The sequence below is a fragment of the Rhinolophus sinicus genome, linkage group LG01, assembly GCF_036562045.2.
Source record: "Rhinolophus sinicus isolate RSC01 linkage group LG01, ASM3656204v1, whole genome shotgun sequence".
Classification (NCBI taxonomy): domain Eukaryota; kingdom Metazoa; phylum Chordata; class Mammalia; order Chiroptera; family Rhinolophidae; genus Rhinolophus; species Rhinolophus sinicus.
In genome coordinates, this window is record NC_133751.1 from 127,391,540 (window position 1) to 127,405,162 (window position 13,623).

The 13,623-nt window shown below is 35.2% G+C and overlaps 1 protein-coding gene across 1 annotated transcript in view; it reads right to left on the reverse strand.

Annotated features, from left to right (window-relative positions):
* MCM6 (minichromosome maintenance complex component 6) overlaps positions 1 to 13,623 on the reverse strand; it is a 34,336-nt gene that overhangs the window by 1,468 nt on the left and 19,245 nt on the right. Inside the window, exons 12-16 of the mRNA XM_019731162.2 lie at positions 13,171 to 13,299; positions 11,686 to 11,847; positions 4,356 to 4,491; positions 3,059 to 3,214; positions 882 to 1,021 (exon numbers count right to left, since the gene is read on the reverse strand). Coding sequence (XP_019586721.2) covers positions 882 to 1,021; positions 3,059 to 3,214; positions 4,356 to 4,491; positions 11,686 to 11,847; positions 13,171 to 13,299 — 723 coding nt within the window. The remainder of the gene's footprint in view (positions 1 to 881; positions 1,022 to 3,058; positions 3,215 to 4,355; positions 4,492 to 11,685; positions 11,848 to 13,170; positions 13,300 to 13,623) is intronic.

Below are 13,623 nucleotides of genomic sequence, written 5' to 3' on the forward strand. Positions count from 1 at the left end.
GTGACAAGAGAAAGATTCAGAAAAAGAGACTAAGAGGTAATAACCAGTGAGATGGGAGAAGACCCAGGAGAATATGTTGACTCAGAAGCCAAGTAAACATAATATTTCTAGAAGGAGTGATCAACTGTGACAAATACTGACAGGTTGAATACTGAGACTGGCCAATTGATTTGAGTAGAGAAAGTATGCATGAAATGGTCCTTTAACACCTTGCGTACGGCAGGGTTTAAATCCCTCGTGAAGATTCTCGTGATCCGTACGCAACATGTTAAGACAGTAGGAGAATGAATTGACTAGGGAAAAGTAATAGCATAGGGCAGTGCTACTGTGAGGTCGATAAGATAGAAGTATCTACTTGAGATATGTGGTCATGAATTTAAATAAGAACGGGCACACGGTTGTATGTGCCCAGATACTTTTAAGTGCTTGGATATAGGTACAAAGAATTAAATTTAACCAAGGCTCGAGTTTTGCAAGTAAAACAAAGAGTGAATGAAGTTGAAAGTAAAAGAAAAGAACAATGACTGGGATGGACCACAGAATGTAAGCTGGGTAACAGAGGTAAGCATATGAGGAAGATGAAACGTAGAAAATAGGTAATAGTGGTCAGGATGTTTGAAGGTTTACGGTAATGGCAATTGAAAGATTAAAAACACTCAAATAAGAAGACCCTAAATCCACCTCCCTAGATATAACTTACATTTTGCTTTTTTTTTTTTAGCAGAGGAAATAAGTCAATTAATTGCTGTTAACTTTTACAAATCACAATTCTGACTAGACCCCAATGATTCAAAATAAATGAACATCTAATGAACCTACACAGATATGAGGCATGAGCTCCCTCCCTCATTAATACCCAGGCAAGCAAGTTCTGTACGTACATAGTGGATGAGTCGATAAATGACTTTCTCTATGATTCTCTTTTTATTTATAAGTTCCTCTTCAGAATCTATTTCTGATTCAATTTCCTTCAAGTACCAGTTAACAAGCTCACTCCTCTTTAATGCCGATTCATCCTCTTCTGCAACAAAAAAATACAATTTAAAAGGATTAAATTATCTTTCTAGCAAATTGTATTGTCAATCCTTGGGGTTTGCATACACAAGATAATGTACAGATTAGATAAACATCAACAAGTCAGCAAGTACATCTGCTGAAATAAGGTTTGCAACATTCCAACATAAGTCTGAAATAACTTGTCATATTACTTGTATGACAGTATGCCTGACTTTATCCTGAAAAGAAAAATCGAATCAAATAGATTATAAGAAACAAGTTTCTTAAAGCTACTAAGACTTCAAAGTATGAAGGTGTTTCCTTCACCTTCTTATGCTTTACGTGTAAGAATGTTTGCCAACAGCAATTGAAGCATAAACTAGGAATGAAATAACACCAAGCAAAACTTCTTAAATATACCTTTTCCTCTTTGGAAAAAGGAAGACTTTATGGAAGTGAGGTCAGCTGAGAACTAACATCCATGGGTATTCACTCAAAAAAATAAAAATTAACAATTTATTCCAACAAGATCTATCCATACTGACTGAACTGACTGCTTCTTGGAGTCCAAAGAACTCTAAATTCACAAGAATAGTTGGAACCTGGATAACAACTATCATAGAAATAAAGTATAATAAAATTCTACTTAGTCTTGATTCTAGCAATTGCTACTAAAATGCAACGTCAAAATAAGAAAATTCTAGCTTTACTGATAATAACGCCTTTGAAGTTTTATTATGGTTGCGTAGTAAGCATTCAAGATCACTGATAGATTTTGCAACTTTAAGCAAAATGACGCATTATACAATGAAACCAATTTTACCATAGGCTAATTGATAGAAACAGGAGTTGAAGTTCCTATGGCATCTCATCAATGTTATAAAACTAAACGGCATTATTTGAGGACCTGCTGTACTGAAACTTCAGTGGTTTGCCCAAATGTTTCTTCCTAAGTGACCTCCTTGGTTTAAAGTTGTGCTCCCTCATACTGGACTAAAGAACAGCTGTCTACCTTAAGACTGAGAACTAGTAACTTACGTGGCTGGGTGAACAGTCTTTCTTCTTTTTAAGGAAAGGAAGAAGACCTAGAATTTATCTATGGAATGCAGTGTCTGGGTGCTAATCATATCTTTACCCCATCAATGGTCTGCCATGCTGAAAACTTAGTTGCATGAGAGAGAAAGAGAATAACAACGAAGTGTAAATGTGAACACAAGAACATGTGAGCTCCCAAATCTTTTTATGTGAGGAGGGAGAAGAGGTAAAATCTGTTTGTCCCAGTGGCCTCTTTACTGCCTTCTCTCCTCCCTCTCACTGGTCCATAGTTCTCAGGAAAATGAGGGCAGAAATTACAGAGCTCTGATCTTTAGTAAGCGAAGACAATCTCGGCGTTCTTTTACTCCACCAGATGAGACACTGTTGACAGAATCTGAAGGCCAGCAGATTGGAACTTTTAAAGAATGACCTGATGCTTCACCACCAAATTAAAGTTTTAAGCACGATTCCTTGATTTCATAATTTTTCCTTCTGCCTTGTGGCTAACTATAGGTTGATAAACTTGGAATAGCAGATAAAGCAGTAAGGGTTAAGAAATGTACTAGTGTCCAGATATCACACTTTACCTGTGGAGAAATGAAGGTTTTACTTCATTGTACTTATGCTGACAGAGTATTCTGAGTTCAATTACTTGCCTATGAAATATAAATACCCTAGGAGTTCATACATTTTAAATAAAGCCATTGTAAGGAATAGTGATTTTGCATCTGTAGTAACATTTAAATCTTATATGTTATCAAACCCCAAATTATGCTTTAAAACTATTAAAACTGGCCAAGAACATTAATAATAAATCATAAACCTTTGTCTGACAACAAACTGGTGGGGAAATGTCCCAGCTGGTAGATATGTTGATACCTGCAGATCTTTGCCAAAGTGAGCTTGTCTAAAAATTCATCATCTCTTCCGACCAAACACAATTTTCAGCCATCAGAGGTGGTTTATGTGAATATAGTTCACGTAAATGACTGAGCACATGAGCCACACACACTAGGTAGAACCTCACCTTCTTCCATCTTTCTGAGGTGAAGCACAGTAAGGTTGGAGATTCGGCAGTATTCGGAGAAGCCCAGTTTTAAGGAGGCTTTTGGCACAGAATCTTGGTTTATGTCTTCACCGTGGCCGTTGATTTCATTCACAGGAACAGGGCTGTCAGCATGACCTAAGTGAAACATCAACCACCTGAATCTTCTTCCTGTGCCTCCAACACTCCCTTATCAAATGTTTATAAATATACTACCTGTATTTTAATACCAATTTCAAAACAGGCACAGAGGTATACTCAGTATTTAAAATTTTTACAAATAAAAATTAAAAGCAAATTTGTAAATGCCACTAGTGAAGACAAACTAATTTGGAAGGAATGGGAAGAATGAGAGATATAGATTTCATAATGTAAAAGTGCATTTGCAATATTATCCACAAATTTTTAAATTCGAATTTTTTGGTTTTAATATACTCAAGAAAATGTTTTTAATTCAAAAGCAAAATAACAATATAAATAAGGCTGGGGAATTAGGAAGTGTGATCAAACTATACGGTGAATGTTTAAGTTAAAAAAAATTTATTACAGTAAAAGACACATTCCCATTAATCCCCCTCAAAATACTCCCCTTTGCTTTGAATACACTTATCTCATTGTTCTTGCCACTTTCTGAAGCAGTTCTGGAAGTCCTCTTTTGTGAGTGTCTTTAGTTGTGCTGTCGTGGCTACCTCCACGTCCTAAATCGATTCAAAATGTTTTCCTTTCACGGTCACTTTGACTTTAGGGAAGAACTAGAAGTTGCACGGTGCCAGATCTGGTGAATAAGGGGGATGAGGACACACCGTAATGTTTTCATTGCACAGAAATTGCCGTATCAGAAGTGATGTGTGACACAGAGGAGCGTTGTCAAGATGGAAAATGAAGTAAAGACACTCAAAAGAGGACTTCCAGAACTGCTTCAGAAAGTGGCAAGGATGATGGGATAAGTGTGTTCGAAGCAAGGGGGAGTATTTTGAGGGCTATTAATGGCAATGTGTCTTTTACTGTAATAAATTTATTTAAACATTCACCATATCTTTTGATCACACCTCATAAGGCCACTCTCACCACTTTGGTGTGTTTTGTCTTTTAAGCGTATATATTTTATATCAACTAGTTGAATTTTAACTTGTAAACCGTTCATACAATTCAATATCCATTTTTTCTCTTTTGCTACATATGTAAACTTCAAAACCATCCACTAGTGCATTTTTACCATGACATCTCAGAGAACATCTAGTCCCTAATTCCAGAACAGTCATAAGGACAAACATCTCACCATTGATGCCACCTGGTCCCTCATCTACCTCCATCTGGGCCTCTTCTTCTTGATCTAAATTGACATCAGGCGTTTCCACACGGATGATTGATTTGTTTAGTAACCTGAAAGCTTCCTTCACATGTTTAGGCTGGACCTAAACCAATCAAGATGAGGTAAATTGTTAAGTCAATCCCCTTGATATACCAAACAGATTTTCTTCATAGGAAATTACAGTGGTATTATGGTTTTCTCACACTCTCCCTCTCACACACATAAAATATGGTAGTACCATAAATTTACCAGGATGGCTCAAAAGACCAACAATATCGAGTATTGGGAAGAATGCAGAACAACTTTTATTCACTGCTGATGGGAATATAAATTGATATAACCATATGGAAAACTGTTTTGGCAGTCTTTACTAAACTGAACACATGTACAACCTATGACCCAACAATTCCACTCCTAGGTATATATACCCAACAGAAATGTACACATATACACATCATACTGAACAAAAGACATGTATATCCCATGAGAACCCAAATTGGAAACTATCTAAATGTCCCTTGACAGAAGAATGGGTAGATCATTGTGATACATTCATTGATAGATTATCATTAAAACAAACTATGGCTACACAAATTACAGATGATTCTCTTAGTGTTAATGCTGTATGAAAGAAACCAGACACAAGGGAGAACATATTCTATGACTGCACTGTATAGACTGTAGAAGCAGGAAAAAACTAAGGTGACAGAAGTCAGAATAATGGTTAACCTTAAATCCTCACATATATGGTCAAACAGTCTTTAACAAGGGTGCCAAGATCACCCATTGGGGAAAGACAGTCTCTTTAACAAAAGGTGTGGAGAAAACTGGATATCATATACAAAAGAATGAAGCTGGATGCTTGCCTTACACAATATAGAAAAATCAACTCAAAATGGATTAAAGACTTAAAACTCTAAAACCATCTATAAGAAAACAGAGGAAAAGCTACATGACATTGGATTTGGCAATGGATTTTTAAATATGACATCAAAAGCACAGGAAACAAAAAATAAAATTGACAAATGACACTCTAGCAAATTCAAAAACTTGAGTATCAAAGGAAACAATCAATGAAGCAACCTAAAGTATAGGAGAAAATACATGCAAATTATATCTGATAAAATATCTAAAACAAAGAATATTCATTAGAGCATTATTCACAATAGCCAAGAGATAGAAGCAACCTAAATATCCATTGACGGATGAATGGATAAAGAAAATGTGGTATATACATATAATGGAACATTATTCAGTCTTAAAAAAGTAAATCTTGTCACAGACTACAACATGGATGAACTTTGAGGACATTATGCTAAGTGAAATTAACCAGTTACAAAAAGACAAATAGCACTATGACTCCACTTGTGAGGTACCTAAAGTAGCCAAACTAGAAAGTAGAATGGTGGTTACCAGGGGAGATCGTGTTCAATGGGTAGTTTCAGTTTTGCAAGATGGAAAAGCTCTAGAGATCTATTGTAGAACGATATGAATATAGTTAACACTGCTGAACTGTACATTTAAAAATGGTTATGATGGCAAATTTTGTTATGTGTTTTTAACCACAATTGGAAAAAAAGTTGAAAACAACCTAATTAACCATCAGTAGAGAATGGTTAGAGTACCATGTAGTCATTAAAAACAGAGAAAAAGAATAATGGTTATCTTTAGTGAAGGGTAATAATAATTGTGAGGAAACAGAAAGGGAGGCTTTTGGAGTTCAGTAATTAATGTTCTACTTCCTGATCTGGGTATAGGTTACACAGGTATGTTCACTAAAGTTAAAAAATAAGCTGTACACTTGTAATTTTTGCATTTTTCAGCATGTATATTTTGCTTTAACAAAAAAGCTTACTTAAAAGAAAAATGAAATGTCTATGTTTTGGGGGGGATTGCTTTAAGGCCTTTTACAAATAACCAACAGTCTCTCTAAATCTACAGATAACAACAGATAAACCCAGTACAGCGGTCTTTTTTTTTAAATATGCTAAATTCAAGGAAACTTTAAGTTATTTAGTCAATATCAAGACATATTCTAGTAAACGTAGTGGTCTATACAACTAAACAAAGAATACTTTGGAAAAAGAAAAAGATCAAGTTATTTATGGGAGAAAAATTAACTATCAACGGCTGGCCTCAGATTTCCCCATAGCAACAGTTAATGTCAGGATACAGTGGAAAAATTCACAGAAAAGAAAGTATGTGCCAAAGGTTGTACATCAAGCCAAACCATCATTCAGGGAAAAGCTACAAATAAATCATGCTGAACATAACACTAAGAGAATATTATTCTCACGAATGTCTTTTTATTACTTTCATCAAACTCTTCTTAAAAAAGGGCAAATTTTAATCAGCCAAGAGATGGATTAGGAAATCAAGACAAAATAATCTCCACTGAACCTTGCATATATTTAGCTACAAAACTAAAACTAATGTGGGAATTAAGAGTAACAGAACACAACTGAAATGGTATATGCACTGAAGATAAGTAATATTAACGAATAACAATGGGAAGGGAATGGAAGAGAACAGGAAGACCAGAGAAATAAATTTGCTGATTGCCTCTCTTCTGTAATAGATGAGTCAAAATATGGTAAATCAAGTGATAGATAAACATATCTGACTGCAAAACGGTAAACATTAAGATATTATTTACTAAACTCGGGGTTGACAGGGAGGGGAGTCGGAAATATAAAATATACTAATTTTATCACCGTTCACAGTAGGGAACCAATAGATAACTAAGGGCATAATATCAAGCTGTAATAATAAAAGTTACCACTAAAATAAAACGCAAACTTTCTGAATAGCAAACTGCATGTATAAGCAAAAGCAAAGAGGTCACATAATGAAAAATCTTTTCAACTATAAAAAGAAAAAACAAAATAAACCTCTCACACCACTAAATATAAATATAAATGGGTTTAACTTATGTATTAAAAGCAAAAAGATGTTCCATTTGAGTCAATAAACAACTCCATGTTCTGTGTGTGTGTATATACACACACATATACATATGTATATGTATATATATGATACACTTAAACTTATTGGGAAATGCCAGTAAGTAAAATGTTAGGCAAGGTATACCAGACAAAGAAAGTGGAGTTCATGCCAACAAGCATCAATGAGACAAAGAAAGGCACACACTAAAGTTAGAGGGTACAAATCACAATGAAAATACATATATCAGTTAAGAGAGCAACAATATTAATGCAGAAATTACAGGATAGACGAATACAGAGACAATAATTACATTATTGGTAGAGAAATAAAAGCTATTAAGACTTAATTTAAGTCTCAATTTAGAGAAGATACAGACCAAAAAACCTATAAGAAACAGAAGGCCTATATAACATAAGGTAATCTCCCCCTTTACACACACACACACACACACACACACACGAGGGTGCCAAAAAATGTATGCACATTTTAAAAAATGAAAAAACTATTAATTATAATATTCAATATACTACAAAAGATGAATACAAGTCACGTTTGACTTCTGCAATTACAAGAGATGCTCAAAGTGGTTACCATCAGTGTCCAGACGCTTCTGATTACGGCGAACTACTGCTTGAGCAGCATTGACCAACGTTGACCATCTCTTGAAATGAGTATACATTTTTTTGGCACCCCCAGTGTGTACACGCGCACACACACACACACACACACACACACGCATACACACAATTTGTATATTGTAAACAGACACTAGGCCTTTCTTTAAAGTTCCCATAGAACATTTATGAAAATTGGCATCAGGCTACAAAGAAAGCATCCATAAATTCCAGAAAAACACAACCTAAATTAGAAACACATTATTTTCTTATCACAATGTAAGAAAATTAAAACAAGCAAACAAAAAACATTCTAAATCGACATTAATAAACTATTAAACAACTCTTAAGAGTGGATAATTTTCCAGGAAAATTTGGCTTACCAAAACCAACTCAAGAAGAGATAGAAAATCTAAACAAGACTGATTTCCATGGCAGAAATTAAAAACCATGAACCAAAATTATACCAGACTCAGAAGGTTTTGAGAATTCTTATTATAAAATTGAAAACAATTTCAATATAACAGAAAACTGTTTTAGAGGAAAAAGGGGAAAACTTCCAAAATTTTTTCAGGAAATAACTATGGTTCCAAAACAAAGACTGCAAAAACAAACAAAAACACCTAGAGACAATTTCATTTTTGACCATTGTTTTAAAAATTCTAAATAACAGCAAATAGAAGCCAGCTGCATTAAAAGACCAAGTAGGATTTATTCCAGAAATTCAAGGATGGCTTGATATTAGAAAGTCTGTAAGTTTATTTTCCACATGAATAGATCAAGGAGGGAAAAAAATCATGATTAACTCTATAGACACTGAAAAGACATCTGGTAAAACAATCTTCTTGCTAAAAACATTCAAAATAGGAATACTAAATGTCTATTTCCTATTGATAAAAACATATCTCAGCCACAGAGGCCAAGAAAAAGATGGCCCAATGTTGTTATTATTATTATTACACATTGTACTGCAATTGAAAAAGCCAAAGTAAAGTAAATTAGTGGAGAAAATGGGAAAAGATTAAAATAAAGTTTATTTTTCATTAAGACTGGAAAGAAGAACATATGCCATTATATCATTTGCAGATAAGAATAGTATCTGGAAAATCAAGAGATTCACTGAAAAATTACTACAAACAATAAAAGATGTCAGTAAGGTACAAAACTAGCATACAGAAATCAATAGTTGATATATACAAACAATGACCAGTTAGAAAAAAAAGAAAAAAGTCCACCTTCAAAACCCGAAAGGGAAAAATATAAAATAATAAATTCAGTAAGAAATATGCAAAAACTATATGAAGAAAAGTTTAAAATCTACTAAATGAAACAAAAGAAGGCTTAAGTGGAAAGACATTGACGGCTGTGGCAGTCATCAGTGCTGCTCACAAATGTTTGCTTCTCTCATTCTAGGCAATCAACAGGAAGGCACATCTTGATCCACTTGGATTTAGGCACAGCCGTGTTAATTAATCAATGAAATGTGAGCAGCAGTGCTGTGTGTCATTTCTAGACAGAAGATTAAGAGAAGGCATGTGATTCACCATCTTTTCTTTTCTCTACCTTTTGTGATCAAGGAAGCGTATGTCAAAAAAGAGCCTTCTATCAGCCTGAATCGGAATGACATGAAGAGCCCCGTGTTGACATAAGTAAACATGTAGCATGAGTAAAAAAGAATTTCTGTTTAAAATGGCTGAGATTTTTACAGCAGCATAACCTAGATTCTAACTGCTATACTGTTTTCTTGGATAGGAAAAAACCATCATAAAGATGTTAATTCTCCCTATTAATAAATTTAATGTTCTTTCAATAAAAATATTGATAATTATTTTTAAAAACTAAGTCAGCTGATCATTAAATTCATAACAGCCAAAAAAGAATAATGCAGTGGAACTAGCTGTACATTGAAAATATAAAGCCCCATTGATTAACATATTGTGGTACTAATGCAGGAGGAGAATGACAGACCAGTGGAAGCGAACAGAAAGTCCAGAAAGAGATCCTAACAAATCCAAGAGTTTAATATATAATAATGGCACACCAAATCAGCGCGGAAAAGATGGATTGTTCAATAAGTGGCTTTGGAACAACTAGGAAACTAGCTGAAAAAGAATCAAGTGATTCATACCTACATCTTACAGCATAATAAATACCAAATGTTTGAAAGATTTAAGTACACACAACAAAAACATTTAAGAGCATGAGGAAATCCTGAGAGAATTCATTTATAATCTTACAGAAGGGAAGGATTAGTAAAACAATAAATAAAAAATACACAAAGAATATGATCATAAAGATAGAAAGGCTCTTAAATACATGTAAACATACTCAATTTCACTCAGAAAATATATTTGTGTATATATGCATATACATGTGTGTGTTTATTTTCATATCGTGGATTTGCTACCTATTTAAAGACCAAAAAAAAAGGAGAGAAAGAAAAATCTATTAAAGATTCCCAAGAAGGGGTGCCGGTTAGCTCAGCTGGTTAGAGGTTGGTGCTAATAACACCAAGGTGGCCAGTTTGATCCCCGCATGGGCCACTGTAAACTGTGCCTTTAAAAAAAAAAAAGGTTCCCAAGACTCCTCAGTTCAATGACACTCAGGAAACATCGCAAAGGGGGAAAAAAACATACAAATGTTAGCATGGTTTAACACGTTGCGTACGGATCATGAGAATCTTAACGAGGGATTTAAACCCCGCCGTACGCAACGTGTTAAGATTTCCCTCCACAACCTATTCCTTTTCTGCAGATTCCACTATATTCTGCCGGATACCCTATGCTCTTGCTAAACTTTCCACTCTCACTCATTTTAAAACTGCCTATCAAAATCCTACATGCCCTTCAGTAATCAGGTTTAAATGTTGGCACCTCCCTAAACCCTCCTCATTCTTTAGGAAATAATTAATTGATCTCTGTACTCTCTCTTTGCTGGTGACACTCCATCATAATATCCACCCTCCTATAGTTCACATGCTTAATTAAATACGTCTTGCTCCTCCACATTATCGGCATTGGAAGGAAGGCAGCGGCTCTAATTCATCTCTTATCCCACAAAGATGTCCGTTAAATGTCAGGTCAATCAAAGAATATTAAATGAGCTAGTGTGAAAGTACTTTGTAAACAGTAAAGCACCCTATCGGGGAATTTGAAAAATTAAAAAAGCCAAAAAAGTGAATCTATGGAATAGAAATTGGTGATTGAAGTCAGAACAGTGGTCACTTCTGGGAAGTGGGCTAAGGCTGAAAAAGGGCAACAGGGAACTTTTAGGGACAGAAATGTTCTTTACCTTGAGAGGGACGAATGCCGTTCCACACTGCTCACCAGTTACTCCCTAAGTACCCACTGACATGTACCTGTAGAACCCAGGACTCAGAGAACAGTTTAATAACCACATATTACACATACCCATTTGAGGCCACAGGCTCTATTATTATAACTGCATCCCCAGCCCTGAGGTCTAGTGTGTTGTAGGGTTTAAATAAAATTTTCTTGAATGAATGGCATTAACAGTAACTCACCTCTGTATGTACTCTATAATCTATGGCACGGTTATTTCATTACTATTAACCTAACTTGCTTGACAGCAATCTTCTTCAAGGGAGAAATACCTAAGACATGTATCCTATGAGCACTCAACAGTTATATAAAAATAAATCTGCAGCAAATGCTAGCATATCCCACACCAAAGAGGAAAACATGCTTATAAGCCATGACGTTCAGTGACTCTGATACCTCATCACAGCAGTGCATTCGAGCCATTGCCTCCGAGAGACGGATCATGCTCTCCAGCTGCCGCACTGTAATCCTCCACGACGACCTGGTTACTCCAGAACCATCCCTCTGGCGGAGACGTTTATACTGCTCCACAATGAAGTCCTCCGACTCTCTGGAAATCTGTTCCAGAACATCACTGAAGTCAGAGCACTTCTACTCGGTGGGAGCTGTGTTAAATACAGGGTTAAGAGCCTTCCAGGCGGAGGCACTTTGGGGAAGTGACAGTCAAAACTCTGAAACTAACGACAAGGAATTAGTACTGAAATGCCTTTCAACAGAAAACTAATGCTCAGGAAGCCTGTGAATGTCATGTATTAATTTAATGAGCAAGAAGGCAGCAGGATTAGTATGTAAGCAAATGACCATTTCTAAGATACGTAACAAGCTGAAGCAATGGAATAGGATGTACTATCTTTCCACCCAAGACGCCAGAGCTCATTAAACGAATGAATGCTCAGGCGCTATTCTTGAAACTCAGTTAATTAACTCATGCTATCTTTGGGAAAAAGATATATACACACACACACACATATTTATCAACTATGTCAGTAAATATTATTTGTTGAGTAACAACAAAGTGAGGCACACTAAAGAATCCTTAGTTTTTCAGAGCAAGGAACTCAGCGTATTAAGCATGCCAAGGTCACAGAAGGACTGGTACAGTCATGGAGAACAAATGTCTCTTTATACACAAGTGACCTATAACCCTTAGTTTTAAATGACTAAAGCCTCTTTTGGGACAGCGAGAGTCAATCCCAATATTGTGAATAATCAAGTGAAGATGGAGAATTAAAATCTAAGGGTAACTCCTCCCAAAAGTCAAGCCAACAATAGCGTAAAATTCTAGAATCAACCAGAATCACAATCTATTTTTCGCATTCTAGTTTAGGAAATGACAAATAAAACAGATGCATTATGGAGGTTTATTTCAAAAATAAATGTCCAAGTGAGTATCCTGGATCCAGTGCAGATTCAATCCAATGAACTACATCAATTACTATAAAACAGTCATCCATGTTCATTCACAATTACCTACAGGAATCCAAGTTTTTCCTCAGAGAAACATATGAGAGCATCCAGTAGACTACTGCTTTAAGCACATACACATTTTTATGAATCTTAGGAATGCTTGAAATAAAAGGATGTCCTACTTTATTAGGTTATTCAAAATCTTCACCCATAAAAAAGTTTTTATTAGTACCTAACAAGTAAAAGAAATGGAATTGTTCAGATTATTTTTAAAATTTCCTTTTCTCAACTCTCTAAAGAAACAAACTATTCTAAAAATATAAACAAAAAGACCAACCAACCAAACCAACCTTAAAAAAAAAAATCACCAAACAAGTACAGGTTCAATGGTTTTCCATATAACCCTTTTGTCTAAATGCCACATTAATATACCCACTATGCTCTCCCTATTCCAATACAAACAGGACAGGTTACCTTTGGCTTAAATTGTCTTGCAAAGAGAAGATACCTCCTGATATCATCAAGGGAATAGACACGATCAATCGAATCCTCAATTCTTGAATGCAAGTCTACTATACGTCTGGCAATAGCATAATCTGTAACCTAATTCAAAACAAAGAAACCACTTTGATCAGTCACAGCAATATCCACTCTAGACTGTACCAGGCATTAAGAAATTATTTATAGCTAAAAATAAGCTCTAATGTGCCACTGAAAGATGTATTCATAGGTGCAAAGTTTCTGAGGAAAGTTTGGTACCAGTTTCATTCAAACCCACGTTTAAATATATATACATATATACATATATATATATATACACACACACACACACACACACACATACCCTTGCCCCACTCCAAGAATATTCCTGAAGGAATTAACAGACTTTAATAACAATAACAGAACAAAGATTTCCAGGGCCCTCAG